Source organism: Panthera pardus, unplaced genomic scaffold (assembly GCF_024362965.1).
Source record: "Panthera pardus isolate Hobbes unplaced genomic scaffold, ASM2436296v1 HiC_scaffold_7, whole genome shotgun sequence".
In the NCBI taxonomy this organism is placed as follows: Eukaryota; Metazoa; Chordata; class Mammalia; order Carnivora; family Felidae; genus Panthera; species Panthera pardus.
In genome coordinates, this window is record NW_026527002.1 from 43,112,759 (window position 1) to 43,131,388 (window position 18,630).

Here is an 18,630-nt window from a genome sequence, read left to right on the forward strand (position 1 = left end):
TTACAGCTGAGGGCTAGGGTGTTCACCCCTGCTTAACCACAGTCCTCACCACCCGGAAGAGTCGAGCAGTCTTTTCTCTTTGTTTTAATCTTTTGTTGTAATGGTAATTAGCATTACACCTTGAGTAGTAAATTAAGAAATCCAAAACAGAATTTTAAATTTAAAAGGCTTTCCCACTAGGAATCCAGTTGCATTAATTTTGTGGACTGAAGGTAAACTGAATTAGCTGAGTGTGTGAATTCATTACCTTATTCTAATCCTCAACATCACAAATGCAAAAGGCTGTCATTAAATTTGAGAACTGACAAGAACTGGGATTTCTCAATATGAGTGTTGAAAGATTAATTTGAAAAGATCTCACTAAAAAATACAAAAGTTTATTGCTAACGTGGGATATTTTATATTCATAGTCTGTACCTGGTTTTAAAAAGTGCCCCTTTGCAGTACCTGGTTTAAAAAGAAGTGATACATTTAGAGCACTTGATCAAATTTTAAATTGAAATACCTATAGTTATTATTTTGTCCTGGTGATACGTAAGCACAGTTTATAAGATCATATTGGAAATTTCTTTGTCATCAAAGGATATTTGATTTCCATTTATTAAACATTTTACATCCAAACAGAAGTTAAAAACAAAGAAAAAGAGAAAATGAGCTCCACCCCCCATCCATTCTTTTCAAAATATGATTTCAGAAAAGAAAGTATTTACTCCTTTGACAATATCTCATTACTGTGTATTTGTGGTAAAAATACTAGTGGTAAAAAAGAAATGGTACTAATGAACACAGTGGTAATAAATTTCACGCAAGTCTAGTTAATTTTCACCAAACTAGTTGCCAAGCTGGTAGTGGGGTAAAAATGGTACATATTTCATTTTTGGTCAGTGGCATTTTAATTTTATAAATAGCCATCTACCTTGATTTCCACATCTGTAGCACATTTTAAACATCTGTGTCTAAGACGACCATTTGGGAAAAGGAAGCAAAAGGTTCGCTGGCTTCACTTAATACCTGTTGTCTGGTTGTCTGTACTGCATTCAAGTCCCAAATGAGATTTTGTAAAGAGAAATTGTATGCAGTTTGCTTACTTATTATAGAGTGAATAACCTAGGATGGCTTTTTACAAGCCAACATGTGATTTTACTGACTTTTCAAATGTTATGCAACTGTTGAAGAACTTAAACATCGGTTCCAACAGTGAAAATTAGAATAATTGAGATCAAGCGCTAGAGGCTGATGGTTCTCTTAACTCTGTTACCACAGGAGCCCTTCACTCCCTTGTGTTGCATTTATTAGTTTGCAAGAGATTTTTGCGTTCAGAACATAAGACCTAGTTTTAAAAATGCTACTTGGGGTTGCGGGGGTGCCTGGCTGGCTTAGTCAGTAAAGCAAGTGACTCTTGATCTTCAGTTCTAGCCCCACATTGGGTGTAGAGATTGCTAAAAAAAAAAAAAAAAAAAAAAAAAAAATCTTTAAAACAATACTACTTTGAGTAACAGACTGTTTTTTAGCATTATTTTCATCCAACTTGATTAATTTTAGCCATAGATCGCTTAAAAGAACAGCTTGATTAAAACTATTAGAAAAGGAATATATTGCATGTAGCTTAGCCATAAAATATAAAGTCCAAGCTATGCGTGAAATAACTTTTAAAGGTAACCCTTCTATGGAAAAAGAGAGTATGAGGTGCCTAGGCAGCTCAGTGGGTTGAATGTCTGACTTCAGCTTGGGTCATGATCTCAAGGTTCATGAGTTTGAGCCCCACATTGGGCTCTGTGCTGACAGAGCTGGCTTCGGATCTTCTGCCCCCCTCTCTCTCTGTCTGTCTGTCTCTCTCTCTCTCAAAAATAAATAAACATTAAAAAATTTTAAAGATAATAATTTATAATATTACCACCCCCAAGATACATAGACAGCCATTGCTATTAAGAAAATCACATTGATTCTGTCTACCCTTGCTGTATGTCTGCTTCTTTCCTAAAACCACAGTCCTAGAAGCAATTTTAATGATCCATGATATAATCCTTAGTTTTCCCCTTAAACAAGACCAGACCTAAAGCCATTGATTCTAACATCAGAATGGTCTACTAGATCCTTTTCATTTGCTGTTAGTACAGGGGTATCCCCTCATCCCCCATGAGCATAAGAATAGCAGTTTTGTTACAAGATCTGGAAAAAAAACCACATTGAATCCCTTACTGCTGTAGATGTATTTATTTTGTAGTCATTAAAACTAAGAGGGCTCCTTCTCAAATTTTTGCATGATGATTCCTGAATGAAACATTTGCCACTTTTTTCCTTCTCAACACTACCCTAACCCTTATGTGTATTGAACTCAACATCAATAGGGTTTGGGGGTGTTGATCCTTTCTTTAACTTTGGCCTTTTGCAAACACTTACTTACCCTGGACCAATGGTATTCAAATAATATAATTAAGAATCTCTTGTAAAGCCTGTTAAAAGTACAGATTCCTGAGTCCCATACTAAGAAACACTAATGTAGTAAATCTGGGTTGGGACCCAGAATCTTCATTTTTCTTAAGTTCCCCATAAGTCCCCTTATGACTAAGATGTAGGGTGTCCAGGAACCATCCTTTGAGGAAAGGCAGGGGTTCTGGGTCCTTGCTCATGTGTTCAAACAGCATCGACTTACTGTAACTACCTAAGAATTGCATGATCTAGTCAGTGTTTTCCCAGATTTAATAATGTTATCAGATTTAGAACCAAAGGAATAACAACTGGGCTACTTGGGATGAATAGCAGTTTGGTGATGCTGAGAGCACTCTAGAGTGGGAAGACCTGGGTGAGTTCCAGAGCCCTGTTGATGAAGCTTTTGCAGTGTTGAGAGACTTATTACCATGACTCAGTTTTCTAGTGTATGAGTAGAGATAATCATCTTTGCCTTCTACCCCCATAATACCAAGACTCTGACAAATACAGAGGCACAACTTGTAAAAATAAACTAATTTCTACATGGTCGTGTAGTTATATAAGTAACAGATTTCCAGAAACCAAACACCCATAGAAAACCCAGTATTTTCCTTATGTTTTATAATAATTTCCCTTGGTTTTAAATGATGGTTTGTAAAACCATCTCCTCAGAGACTTTCTCCTTAACTTTCTACTTTACCTTCATCCCGTCTCAACTCATTTCTATAAAGATATTGAGATGCCATATTACATGTCACATTTCTAAACCACCCTCTAACTGGTACCCTTGGAGATCTTACATTTCCCACACTCAGAACCTAGAAGGTCAACCATATTTGACTCACTGAAAATAACAAACAGCTGCTGAGCTGGCCTAGAATAATGTATGGGATAAAAAGGTTTAACCACAAAAGCCTTCCCAATCATGAGTCAGTGTGTGGGTGCCTCCATATTAGACTTCATGCAAGAGAAAGGAGCTGAGTGCGGGAAAGTTCTCAAGAGATTCTTTGGAATTAGGATTTTTGAAAGGAAACATCCTTGTCCACCCTCACTAGAGTCACCTCTTCATTTCTTTACCCACCTCATTCTTATCAAACACTGTGTACACTTCACATCAGACCAGAGTGCCCCAAGAGTCCCTATAACTTCTGCTTTGTCAAAGACCAGAAGGCGTATGCAGTTGAACAAGGCAGGTTTATTACTCATTGCAGAGGGAGAGGACATACACCATGAGAAATCATGGGGCTTCTCAGTCAAAGATGTTAAAAAGGACTTGAGACATTTGGGTTTGCATTAGGACAGAGTTTGAGGTGGGGTCCAAGGAAGCAGGGATTTGCTCTAGATTGGGTGTTCTCAGGAAGAGGTACAATTCTGTGGCTGATATCTTAATCTTATCTGCAGGAAGGGCAAACCAGGAAGAGTATGTTTTTTTGCCATGAACATTTCAGGTTCTCTTTGTAGGTGCTGCGTTTTTTTTTTTTTTTTTAAGATTAATTTTCTGCTTTGCCATTGTTTGTTTATGATTAGTTCCTCTGATCTCGAGTTGCATGCCCCTATCATTTATGAACTTGGGAAGTAGGGATTTAGGAACAGTGAGAAGGGTGAGTAGAGACTCCTCTCCATGAAGCAGTGGGTCAGTAGGGGAATTATAAGGAAGAGCAAGGGGAATGAAATGGTTTTCCTAAGTCTACTCAAGTGAGAAATGGGTGGAATGCATGGATGGATGGATAGATGGATGGATATAAAATATCAGGCCCATCTGAATTTACTACCATCCCAGATAATCTGCAGTTATCCTGAATACCTCTGGAACCAAAATCAACAAAACACATGATTCCTACCATTTTTGGATTTGTTTATGTATGTATTACACCTATATTGACACATAATACTGAAATTATGGGCTGCTAAAATTATGAAGAAAGGCAGTTAATGGTCCAGAAAGTTTTATTCATTCATAACAAAAGGGAATATAGGCAGGCTGAAACTAGTAGAAAACCCATTACCTTTTAAATCTGTCAGAAATCTCTTGTCAGCTGTGGCTATCCTCAGAATCATAAGGTTTTTAAAGCCTATGAAATGTTCATTTTCACATAAACATGAAATGGTGTCAGGGTATGGTGGGGGGAATTCCTGTCCAACAGGTGCTTCTGCAGAAATAGTAGAGAGGGATCCTTCCTCAAGAGGTGTGGGAAGGAATCCAGTTGTGCCCCATGAGTGGCATAGACAACTATGGAGATTGAACTTACACTCAATGCTTATTACCCTGGGCAGAGAGGACAGGAGTCCCTCCTCTTATCTGTATTCTTTGTAAGGACTAAGCTTCCTGAGAGGTTAAGCCACCAGTTAGAATATGAAATCTTTAGAGGCACCTGGGTGGCTCAGTTGGTTAAACATCCAGCTTCAGCTCAGATCATGATCTCGCTATTCATGTGTTCGAGCCCTGCATCGGGCTGTCTGCTGTCAGCACAGAGCCCACTTCAGATCCTCTGTCTCCCCCCTCTCTCTCTGCCCCTCCCCTGCTCATTCTCTCACTCTCTCTCTCAAAAATAAAATAAAACATTTAAAAAAACCCACTTTGCTTCTACTGGGTATAGATTTGTACATAATCCTTCAGTGGAACAAGAAAAGGAAAATAACTTAAAAAAATAGAATATGAAATCTTTAAGGGAAGCCATTTGTCTGCTTTTTCTTTGCCTTCTACTTTAAATGTAAAGGCTTGTCATAGCCAGTACCTAGAGTTCCATAAGGTATGAGGCTTCATAAAGGTAGGGAATGCCCCCTCCTTTTCCTCTTAGAAGTATGTGAAAGCCTCCTTGCTCCTTTTTTTTTTTTTTTTAATTTCTACGTTTTTTCAGAATGAGCATTCTGAGAACAAAACTCTTCTCTGATAACTCTTATAAAACACTTTTGTGCTTGGCCCTCCAAGGATTAAGAATTGGACACATAATTCTCCATTCATTTCTCAAGTGTCAAGAGAGAATTGAGTTTAAAGGCTCCAATTCCCTTGCAGGTTACACTGTCTATCTAGATGAATTAGTATTCAACATGGCTTTGGGAAAATCTCAGATGATTTGCAGTTTTGCAAATTGTTCAGACTCATAATGAAATCTCAGGCTGAGGAAATCACTAAACAGCTCCTGAGCATAAGCTTTTTCCTCTGATGTCCGGACATCTTGGATCAAATCATTCATCTGCCTTCTTTGCTTCATCTATACTCGAAAACAAGGCTTCTTGAAAAAGTCACATACACCACTAACTTGGTGCAAATTCATGGCCTCCAACCTTAGCTGGGACCTCAGTAAGGCCCCCTTCTGTATGTCCTCAGTCAGTTCCTCTCCCAAACTACCACCACTGAACTCCTCTGCCACCCTCCATTTCCTTCCTTGCTCAGCAAAAGGCAGTCCATTATCCCTCCATTCCCACTCTCCCTTTTGGGTACAATAGGATCTATATTCCTTTTCTTCTCCAGGATTATGTTCTGGGTCCTCTAACTTCTACACTCTCAAGCCCCTCAAACTGGCAATTATTTCTTTTCTATAGTTTCAATTCTCTTCACTAATATTTTCCCTTTAGAATATAGAATATTCTCAAGTCTTTTCCATTTAAAAAAAAATGTGAGTACCTTCACATAACTCCATGGCCCTCCAGATCTTTTTCTTTGCAGCCAAGCATGTCACCAACCACTGACTCCTTTTCTCAACTGCAGTCTGAATTCCACCTGAAGCAGTCCACCAAGACTACCCATCCAAGGACTCATTTGGTTTTTGGCCAAATCAAATGGGTCCTTTCCTTACTTGATTTTCCTGAAGCATTGACACAGGTGAGCCCCATGCACATTTTAAAACTCTTTACTTCTTTAGCTTTGATGCACTTCTGTTCCCTGATTTTGCACCGCCCTCTTCCCGTTCCTTTTCAGGTTCCTCTCCGTGTGCTGGTCTCTTAAGTGTTAGTATGTGATAGGGTGTCATGCTTGGATCCTTCTCTTCTTATTTAGCTCAGTGTCCCTAAAAGATAGCTCTGGAAGTTCCCAAATCTGTATCTCTGCGTGTTGAAATCCATGTAGTCAACATTACCATGTGGATGGTCAGTAGGTACTTAAACTCAACATGACCAGAGCTGAACTTTGATCCCGTTCTTGATCCAGTCCACCTCTAGGAATAGAAAATTATCATCCTAGTCACACAAACCTAAAAGCTTTGCATTGACTTAGACCTTTCTTCCTCATTCAGCCCTTTCCACTCAATTGATTCCCAAGATATGCTAATTCTACTTTCAGAATGTAGCCTTTTCTCTATTCGTTGTGCTATTACTTTAGTTAAGGCACTAAAACTTTCTCATTAGTACATTGCTTCTAGTTATCTTCTTAAAATGTGGCTTCCCATTGCTTTCTAGGCAAACTTCTGAGCATGGCATATAATGTCCTTCATAACCTGCCACCTGCCAAACTCTGCAGCCTGCTCTCCGGCCAGATTTCCATGTGGACGTTTACTCCAGCATAACACCCTACCAGAAGTTCCTTCAAAACACCAAATTATCTCACAATTCTTCCTTTCATATGCTGTTCCCTCTGCTTCTAACATTACTTCTTTCTAATCCTTGTGACTGACTTCTTCTTATCTTTTAAAGCTTAGTTCATATACTAACATCTTAACGTGCTCATTCAGGAAATGTTAGTAATCATTATGGCTGATTGGCACCCATTCTTTATATTCTCCTAGCAAACCTTTTTTTTTTTTTTTTTTTTAATTTTTTTTTTCAACGTTTTTAATTTATTTTTGGGACAGAGAGAGACAGAGCATGAATGGGGGAGGGGCAGAGAGAGAGGGAGACACAGAATCGGAAACAGGCTCCAGGCTCCGAGCCATCAGCCCAGAGCCTGACGCGGGGCTCGAACTCACTGACCGCGAGATCGTGACCTGGCTGAAGTCGGACGCTTAACCGACTGCGCCACCCAGGCGCCCCTCCTAGCAAACCTTTAACATAGTGTTAATCATACTATCTATCTGTATATATGATATATATACCATATATATTCATAAATATACTACTATATATTTACTATATATTACTATATATATAGTAATATAACATATTACTATATATTTAGGAATATATATAGTAATATAACATATTACTATATATTTAGGAATATATATACACCATACATATTCCCATATATTGCTATATACACCATATATATATACTATATATTTTATATATACACCAAATATATTACTATATATTACTGTGTGTATATATATTCCTATATATATATAGTAATATATAGTAATAGGCCTCTTAGTTTTCTTACCACCTAGTTCTGAACTCCAGCCATTTTGCTTTTACTTTATCTCACTTACATTACCAACCTGGACCCTAAAGGCATTTGGGTTTACTATACCTGTTTAAAATAACAAATATTATCAACAATTTTCTAGTGAAATTATGGTGGGGGTTGTAGTGATGATGATTATATTTATTGAATACTTACTATATGGTAGGCACTTTCTAAATGTTTCACATATATTATCTTACTTTAATCTCATTTAATGGATGAGGAAACTGATAATGAGAGAGCCAAGTCATATAGCGTATAAGTATTGGAGTCAGGATTTGAACACATGGAGTACTAGCCTAGAGTACAAAAAAGGCAGGGTAAATACTTTCCACGTACTTCATCAACCTTATTCCATTTATTACTCTTTGAGAGAGAAAGCCTGGGAAATCAATTCAAAATACTTATTATATATCTCCAATTGATCTTTGAACAACACATGTTTGAGCTGTGTGGATCCATTTATACGTGAGTTTCTTCCCATAAATACGGTAGATTATAAAACACCATAAATATATTTTCCTTATGATTTTCTTAATATCATTTTCTTTTTTCTAGCTTACTTTATTGTAAGAATACTGTACATAATCTGAATAACATACAAATTATGTGTTAGTTGACCATTTACATTATTGGCAAGGCTTCCAGTCAATAGTAGGTTATTAGTGGTAAAAATTTTGAGGCAGCAAAAGTTATATGCAGATTTTCAGCTGCAGGGGGGTTTGGAACCCCAAACCCCCACCCCTCATTGTTCAAGAGTGAACTGGACTTTGTGATTGAATTAGGCCTTTGAATAAAATATAGCCCTTCCTTTAAGTTTACCACCTAGAAAGGGAAATAAGGTATGAACATACCTTAATAAGTAGACAAGGTGGGTGATGGGTATTGAGGAGGGCACCTTTTGGGATGAGCACTGGGTGTTGTATGGAAACAAATTTGATAATAAATTTCATATTAAAAAAATAAGTAGACAAAATATGATAAACGATAAAACTGACAAGTGCTATGGAAATCGAAAATAACTTGCTATTTATTTTATATCTTGCATGTGGAAATGCTTCATAAATTGCATTTGATTTAGTATATACATATACAAATGTGCACCCACATTTTCTAGCAATCCCCATTTTCCAGTCCTGCTCTCCTTCAGGAATCAGAGGGTTCAATGTCCCTATAACTAACACAGAATCCAATGGTTTCTATATTAGTTAGCATATGTAATGTTGGCAGCTATAACAAACAGCCCCATCACAATGACTTAACAAATAAACATTAGTTCTTGCTCATGACACAGGCCAGTGGGGATCAGTGTTTGGGAGGGGATGTTGTATACTACACAGTTATTCAGGTAATCAGACTTTTTCCATCTACTGGCCTTGATGTGCCCTAAGACCTTAGACACTTAAAGTCTTCAAATGACACCTCTGTACCTCTGTATTTGGTCAAACAATGAAGGGGGAGAGAGAGAGAGAAGGAGGGAGGGAGGGAGGGAGGGAAGGAGGGAGAGAAGGAGAGAACTTGGAAGATTACAAGAGAGGTTTTTACAGCCAGGCTTTGGAGTAGCACATGTGACCCCTGCCCAAAAGCCATTGTCCAGGACTAGTTGCATAGCCCTGTCTAGGTGTAAGGAAGCTAGGAAATGGAGCCTTCTTGGGTCTCCAGGAGAAAAATGGTTTGGTGAACACATAGCATTGACTCTATCACAGCCTTTATCCTCTTCATTATTCCAGTTATTGTATTTTTAAAGTTTCTCTACTCTTCTCTCTCAGATATCACTGGGGCCTCATAATAGATTGGTGGAGAGAACTTGGAATACACAAATAATACAGTCTTCCCAACTTTGCACTGCCCACTTTTTTATTTTATCATTTTCTGCAGCTGCTTTCCATTCAATTCGGCTATAAAACATTAATGAGGCAATCACTGTCCTAGGTCCTAGGGAGTCAGTCATGGACAAGACAGTCTGTGCTCTCAAGAAGCTTAGTGTAGTGGGGCCAGTCATAACATCAATTTCAAGAGGCCTTCTCCAATGCCTTTTTCCCTCCCAGACTGCTTCTGGGTTCTTGAGAGAGAAGGCGTATTTTCCTCTCCACACCAGCTCTAGACATTAGCTCTCTATAGAAAATTTTTCTTGTTCCTCCAGGGTCATTATGTTTTTTAAGATCTTTGAGAAACATCTCTAGAATTAATTTTGAGAGATAAGTCTAGATAGCATTACCCAGTGTTATACCCCTGCTTAGTACTAAGATTCTCTTTAGATTGTGTCCTAAGGCATAACACAAATTCACTATGTTCCTTGGCACAAGGTGAGCTCCTATACTATCTGAGTGCATCTGGCTGTCCTCTGGAGGAAGTTTGATCTTAAGTAGCTAGAAGAATTGGCAAGAGTCCCTTCACCTGTCCTCAAATAGGGAAAAGGGATATTTATGCAAATCAGGTCCTAAAACAGCCATTAGTATCTCATGATTCTTCAAGGGAGACATGCAAACTAACTCTATAATAACATGAGAGGTGTGTGTGTGTGTGTGTGTGTGTGTGTGTGTGTGTGTGTGTGTGTTTGCAAAATTCAAGGAGAAACTTTATGGAGGAAACTGCCTTAGGCACATTAAATATATAAGTTTAATTTAACACAGAAACCAAGTATTTTTTAAACCAAGTTTTTAAAACACCCGAGACACTAAATTTCCTATGATGAATTCTCTGGAAGAAGTTCTAAAGCTCGTTCTCTGATCACTTCCTATCCGACTTGGAAGGGAAAGGTGTTTTGTTTTGGTGAGTTCAACTCCACCCTTGTTCATTTTGGTTGTAATAAAAAGTCTTAAAATATGTTTTTCTGAGCAAGTGATTTTTCCTAGTTCTAAATTCTCACCACCCTTGAAATGTTATAAGTACAGCTCCAGTTGTCCTCAAGGAAAAGATCAAAGGAAGGAAAAAACATATTAATGAGCACAATAATTCAAAACCTCTTAAAATGTTGTTCCCATGTGTAGTGGGTCTTTCCGGGCATATCTCTGAGAAATGGATATTTTGGATCTTGATTTTAGCATATACAGGAAACCAATCCCCAGGCATTTCCCCCTTACAATTCCTTTACAAGTTCTCACTTAGAGAATTCCAAAAGTACCTTACTCAATGGTAATGTAGATTTCCCAGTGTTAAAAAAATTAGAGGAGAATGGAGTGAGTTGGTATCTCAAGTAAGTTTACCTGTCTAGTCACCTGATATTAGCTACCTATATACTTACACCACCAGGGCACCGTTTATTAATTTAGTGATAAGCTACACAACATTGAAATTACATTGCTCCTCCATAGACAGAGAAATCACAAGTGGAGTTACCATTGCAAAGGATCTTAAAAATCTAGATGTAAATACTAAATGCAGGAACCCCAGCTGTAACATAAACTCCACAAGAAGAAGCCTTATTCACTGAGGAATCTCTAGTGCCTAGGTAGTACTTGGCATATTGTAGACCTTCAAGAATTAGTTGTTTAATGAATGGACATCAAACAGCATGGAGGAATATATCAATAAGTATTGAAAACGTAAGCATGGAAGGAGTTCAGCAAGAATAGCAAAAATGTATAAAGATGGCAGAGATGAGGAGAGCCATGAGGAGTTGTAGACCTCAAATAGGTGGAGGTGAAGGGGAGGCAGTCTGAGCTAGGAAAAAAGAAGAGAGAAGTAGCAGAGGGGGGGAATTCTCATGGGGCAGTAGGGAAATGGGTTTATCTCAGGCCAGAGAATCACATGGTGATGTAATAGAAACCAGGCAGATCAGGCATGGGAATATGGACTTAGTCACAGTGTTTGGGGTTTGTGTCCTAGCTCTGCCATTTATTCAGTAACCTCACTTAATATCTATAATTTGGGAATAATGCTGTAGAACATATATTAAATAAAAATCAAGGGGCACTTGGGTGGCTTAGTCGGTTAAGCGTCCTATTCTTGACTTTGGCTCAGGTCACGATCTTGCTGTTGTGAGACTGAGCTCCATGTAGGGCTGTGCCCTGGGCATGGACCCTGCTTAGGATTCTCTCTTTATCCCTCCCTCTCTTCCCCTCCCCCAATTGTGCGCTCTCTCTCTCTCTCTCTCTCTCTCTCTCTCTCTCTCTCAAATAAGAGAATTTAAAAAATTATTTTAAGTCAAGTAGGGGTGCCTAGGTGGCCCAGTCCATTAAGCATCTGACTCTTGATTTTGGCCCAGGTTATGATCTCATGATTCATAAGCTCAAGCCCCCTGTCGGGCTCTGTACTGACAGCATGGAGTCTACTTGGGGTTCTCTGTCCTTCTGTCTCTCTCTCTCTGCCCATCCCCTGCTCATTCACGCTTTTTCTCTCTCTCAAAGTAAATAAACATTTTAAGAAATCAAGTAGATATGAAAGATTAAACAGTTGCAAACTTGAGCTATGTAAAAGATGGTATTATTATTATTATTATTGATGAAAACAATATTCTGGGTAGCCTTTTGATTCTGCTGGTTTTCTTATAATGGGAAATTTGGTTGATAGAATGACACCACCATATGTGCCTGGGAAGAATAGGTAAAAAGATAAAACCTAGTGATTGCCTATTGGATACTTTCAAAACAAGTGAGAAAATTCTTTTAACATTCCTAAGTAAGTTTTAGAGGTGATTTTAAAGTTAAATTTGTAATTGATTTAAATTATTATGAATTGTATGCATTCATTTCACAGAATTATTATGTGGGAAGTAAAGGTCCATTCACTCACTGAGCTGATAAAGAACTTTATTAGAGTAATACCCAACAACACTTGTGTTAAGGAATGTTAGAGCTTTATTGTCTTTAATGATTCTTGGTGCATATAATATTCCTTATCTTCAGAGAACTTGATGGACATTTGATTTGAACTTCTTGTCAAATACATTCTTAAATTAAAGTCATTGTTTTTCAGTATGCTTAGAAGCAAAAAGTAAGATTTGCTGGTTGTCAGTTAGGAAAACTATGGAAGAAGCAGAAGTGAAAACTGCATATTCATAGCATATAGTTTCAGAGATGATGGCATGGTCTTTCTTCAATCTGGGCAGTGTGCTCTTCCCACAGTTAATTGTTTTGAAGTTTTCAGCAAATGCACAGCATTCCTACAACTCCCCTATTCTGAGTCCAAAGCTGACATCACTTAATCAATCACACATTCTTTCCAGCTGAGTCTTGATTTGGCCATTAATTCTCTGCCATCTAGGGTTCTAGAAGTCAGTTCCAGGAGGTCAGAGTTGGCACAGGCAAAATGAAAACTTACTATCCTGGAGTAAATGTTGGCTTTACAAAGTTTCAAACAAAGAAGCCCCCGTCTCACTGCTAATGGCCTGCAAGTATGTAAGTGGGTATTAGTGCACGTGATTAAAATACACAGATGCAAGCCTTAGATGAAAGTACTGTCTTAGCCTTCCTTCCCACATATTGCTTTCTTCATTTATGTGGCCCTATTTATTCATTTGACTGGTGATTCTCTCTCTCTCTCTCTCTCTCTCTCTCTCTCTCTCTCTCTCAGATATTGGATGTTAAACAGGGGGAAAGGTATATAAACCTACTTCCTGCTTTTCTCATCTAGCTGTGTGAATCAGTCAAATCCTGTTCCCTTTTATTTATTTATTTTTTTTTACTTTCTTTAGTGTTTTTATTTATTTTTGAGAGAGAGAGAGAGGGAGGGAGAGAGAGAGAGAACACGCACAATCGGGAGAGGGGCAGAGAGACAGGGAGACACAGAATCAGAAACAGGCTCCAGGCTACGAGCTGTCAGCACAGAGCCCAACGCAGGGCTCAAACTCATGAACTGCGAGATCATGACCTGAGCTGAAGTCGGTCGCTTAAGCGACTGAGCCACGCAGGCGCCCCTTAAATCCTGTTCTGTTTTAGAATCAGTGTGACCATTTGAGCTTTTTGTTTGTTTTGAAAATTAAACTGCACTCAAACTGAAAAAAAACTAAGAAGGATGTGTTTCTTTCTGGGTTTTCAAAGCCACTCCCAATTTCAAGAAAGCTGCTGGAGGAATTTCTGTTGTCTCAATTCTGATAGAAATTAGAAGCTAAGAAGACCTTAAAAGTGAAACACCTAATTCCTAAATTATCCTCGTCCAACCAGCAGTCCTGTTTGAGTTAAGTTGCCCTTTTCCAGAAGCACAGAGGGGAAGAGGGAAGAGGTTCTGTGATAGGAAAAGTGGGTGAGGCCAAGGTTCAACCTCAGTATCCTGCGTGTGGCTGTTCCCCTCTGTTCAACATATAATTGAGGGACAGCTGCTCTGCGACACTGGTGACACATGTCCTTTCACTTACCTCCTTCCACTCACCATCCCAAGGATTAAGACTCTGGTGTTTTTAGTCGGAACCTGATTTCAGGCCCAGAAGGACCCGAGTTCAGGTATTAGCTATGATTTGAAGTTCTAAACCTCTCTAAATCTCAGCTTCCTTGTCCAGAAAATGAGTAGATTAAAAATAGTCCCTTAAGGGGCACCTGGGTGGCTCAGTCAGTGAAGTATCCAATTTCAACTTGAGTCATGATCTCAGAGCTCATGGGTTTGACCCCCCGTTGGGCTCTGTGCTGACAGCTCAGAGCCTGGAGCCTGCTTTGGATTTTGTATCTCCCTCTCTCTCTGTCCCTCCCCTACTCACTCCCTCTCTCTCTCTCTCAAAAATGAACATTTAAAAAATAATTTAAAAATAGTCCCTCAAAAGGACTTCTGGGGAGGATTAGGCTAGAAGATCCGATAGAATTCCCAGCACCATGCTTAGACATTGTAAGGGCTGAATGAATATTACCTAATTTACATACTATTATTATCACCAGTACTGCTTAGCTGACTGTTTCCTGTCCCCTCTGTAACATATTACCACAAATTTAGTGGCTTAAAACAACACAGATTTCTTCTCTTACAGTTGTGTACATTACATATCAGAAATCAGTTTTCACTGGGATAAAATTAAGGCATTAGCAGGGATGTTTCCTTCTGTGGGGGGATCTGAGGAGAAAACCCATTTCCTTACCTTTTGTGGCTCCTATTACCTCGTGACCCTTCCTCCATCTGCAAATCACATCAGTATAATCTCCGCCCTCCCATTATATCACCTTCTTCCCTGACTCCTATATCCTTCTTATAAGGACCTTTGTGCTTACATTAGATCCACCCAGATTATCCAGTATGATCTCCCAATCTCAAGATTCTTAACTTCATCACATCTGCAAAGTTCCCTTTTGCCATATAGAGTAACATTCATAGGTTCTGGAGACTAGAATGTAGACATCTTTGAGGGCTGTTTTGCAACCTGCCACATTGACTAATCAGATTACTAAACATCATTGGGATAATTTGTTTCATATTGCTATGGTGCAGAGTCGTGAGTATAAACTCTTGAGGACATGAGAGCTTGAGATATTAACCAAACAAACTGTTTAGAAAACTTAAGAGTTTTTTCTGTAATATCCACTCTCTCCTTTTCTTTCTACTTAGGAAAAAAGGAAGATGCAATTCAAATATGTAAAGTAGGAGAACAGTACGATCCTCAAATGCAGATATACCTGGGTTCATTTGTCTAATTCCACAACCTGGTAGCTGGCTGGGTTACCTTGGGGTACATTCCCCCAAAATATTCTCTGAGACAAGGATTTGAGACAGGTAGTTTATTTGAAAGGTGATTCCAAGAAGCGCTGATGGGGACTGAGGAAATGAGTCAGAAAATGGAAGGAAGCTAATAAACAGTATGTTATTGAGCAGGCTACTCCTGTAAGCCTCTGAGTGAACTCTGGGATCTGGGAGACAGTAGAACATGCCTCAGAGGTAGCCAGTTTGGAGGACGAAGCTTTCATCATTAGCCAAGGGCTGATCCAAGGGCTATCATCTCCAGGACTTCTAGCCTGCTCCACTCCCTGAGAGATTGTTTGTAGTAGGATGCCGACATCTAGTGAAGCATGCTGAGTGTCATGGGGCCACAAATGGGGCACTGACCACATCTGCTGACATGACTTCTCTGAACTTTAGTCCCTCCTCTGAAAACTGGGGACAATGCTACTGACTGCAAGGATTCTGTGAAAATTAGCAATCCTGCGTTAAAGTACCTAGTAGTGTGTCACACATGATAATGGCTCAACAACTGGTAACTCTTAAATAATGATAATAACAAAGGTTTCCCTTTAGTTTCTGCTTATAAAATTCATTTGCACTTGGAAAGATCCCTCAATGACTTCTGAGCCTCAGATTTTTATCTCTAAAATCAGAGAGGAAGGTAAATGTTATAGTTTACCATCCATTGCATATTCCCAGGATTAGTAATCTGATTCTGGTTTGGTTTTCCTTGTCCTTTGACACTAGAATTTCCCTCTGGCCTCTGTGTTTGTGATTGTCAACTGACCTGGACTGATTTGGTCATGGATGACCCTCAGTTTCTTCTTGGTAAATCTTGGTAGCCTCTGAAGAAGTTTTGAGGTAAGGGTTTCCTACTTAGCTGATAACTTCACTGCTAGGTCACAACGAACAGAAATCTCAGGCAAATATATAAACACATATAAAACATCTACTCAGTAAACACTTATTAACAAATAAACCCACACACAGAGTTCATGTGACCATTTCTATAGACTTGAGTCTGTTCTAGCACTCTATAGTTTTGGTGTTCTGACCCCAAATTTGCACAGATTATTCACTGAGGCCATCGTGAAGATTCCAGGGGCAGGATCTGGACACCCTTGTGGCCAGTATCATCAGAAATCCAGGATCTCCCGGTGCTCGTCGCTGGGCATAGGACTATTGAGAGATTTAGCCGGGACCATCATCCCTGAGGCTAAAGGCCACAGGCATAAATGAATTCTTATGCCTTTGTGGAGCAAGTGTGGGGAGTGTCCCTAAAATATTTCTGCCAATCCACATATAAATAAAATGAAGAGTTTCAATTTCACTAATGAGAGCCCATTTCTAACATTCACCAAGCTACATGACAGACTATTAATTTCATCAATGAAAAAACCCATTAGTGACTTCCAGTTATGTTAATTAGCAAAGCATTGCTTATGGATTGAAATAAAAAGACAAACCTGTGTAGCTAACTGGAAAGACCACCCCTATGTTGTGCTTTCTTGATTAGAATGAACCCAGCACCTGGTTATAGCCTAACCTAAGTAACAGACACATAGGATCACACTGCACATATTGACCTATTCTTTTATTGTCGTAAAATATACATAATATAAAACTTACCCTTTTAACCATTTTTAAGTGTGCTATTCTTTAGAATTTATGTTGTTATCCATCACCACCATCCATCTCCACAACGTTTTCATCTTCCCAAACTAGGTACCCATAAAAGAATAACAATAACTCCCCATTCTATTTTCTCTGTGAAGTTGACTACTCCAGGTCCTTCATGTAAGTGGAGTCATGTAATGTTTTTCTTTTTGTGTCTGCCTTATTTTACTTGGCACAATGTCTTCAAGCTTCATGTATCTTGTAGTATGTGTAAGAATTTCATTTCTTTTGAAGGCTGAATAATACTCCATTGTATGTATATACCACACTTTGTTTATCTATTTATCCCTCAATGGACATTTGAGTTGGTTCCACCTTTTGGCTATTATGAATAATGCTGCTATGAACATTGATGGACAAACCTATTCTGAAGTATCTTAAAGGAAAGTACAGACATAACAATCTGCTACTTTTGTTAGGAACCTAAGAAATTAAGCATATAACATGAGCAGAGTATTGGCTAATCCTTAGTTTTATTGCAGTTTAGTAAAGCACTTGTAACTTCTTCACTACCCTAGTACAACAGAAAACATTGGTTTTATGAATCTTCAAAATAAGATTTCGGAAGAAAACACTTTGAAACTCCTGATTTGGTATCATAAGACTGATTTTATATTTCATTTCCAAAATAGCTTTTAAAATATCATTCACTCTATGGTTATTTAATTTCCTATATTGTACTTTTATTCTGCCAAAACCACATGAATTTCCACAGCTATTCGGTAATTTTGTTCGGTTTCCAGGATGCAGTTGCATAAAACCTTATATTTTGTGACCTCAACCTTTTCATCTGTGAATGATAAAACGTTCCCTCATCTTCCTCACCATTGGAACAGTGAAATAGTTTATAGATTTATATTAGCCTTCTTCTGCGAGACCATGAGGGTGGAGAGTGTCTGTCCTGAATTCTGATGATAGCCACAAATGAACTGAGTTGGTTACGTATCAGCAGGGACTGGAGGTTTAGATTTTATGCGGGAGAGATTGCTTATTTCCCCAATTTATATGCATGTGTATATGTGTTTATAAAATCAAGGATGCCAAGGATTAGGCATTGTGCTTCTTTACAGGGTACACCTGCCAGAAGGCACCTGTCCAGACTTCTGGATCTTTCCTTGGTATGCTGGGAAAGAGGTGGTTTTCCTAAGTGATGAGTTCCTGAGTTCTGCCCCTATCTCTTCCAGTGATAAACTGCAAGGCCTTGGAAAAGTTGGCCTTGGACTTTTGATCATGCATTCATTAACATATTTATATTGAACACCTGTACATCAGGCACTCTGCCTGGTGTTTAGGAGATCTTGGTGAATGAAACAAAGTTCCCTGCTCTCATGGCACTCAGATTCTAGAGCTGTTCTTGATATGATAGCCACTAGCTGCATGTGGTTATTTAAATTAAAATATAAATTAAAATTAACTAAAATTAAAAATTCAGTTCTTTAGTTTCACTAGCCACATTTTTTTTTATACTTTATTGTCAAATTAGCTAACATGCAGTGTATACAAGGTGCTCTTGGCTTCGGGAGTAGATTCCCATGATTCATCACTTACAACACCCAGTGCTCATCCCAACAAGTGTGCACTAGCCACATTTAATTTGCTCAACAGCT

General features: G+C 38.7%; 1 protein-coding gene across 5 annotated transcripts in view; it reads left to right on the forward strand.

The window, feature by feature from the left end:
• The window catches only part of CPQ (carboxypeptidase Q), a 545,816-nt gene that overhangs the window by 393,023 nt on the left and 134,163 nt on the right, over positions 1-18,630 (forward strand). Inside the window, exon 8 of one of the 5 annotated variants that reach the window (XM_053896084.1) lies at positions 16,094-16,203. The exons of the other annotated variants lie outside the window; for them this stretch is intronic. Within the exon in view, the coding sequence (XP_053752059.1) occupies positions 16,094-16,188 (95 nt within the window). The 3' untranslated portion in view covers positions 16,189-16,203. Of the gene's footprint in view, positions 1-16,093; positions 16,204-18,630 lie in introns of those variants that run through there. 5 annotated transcript variants of the gene reach the window in all.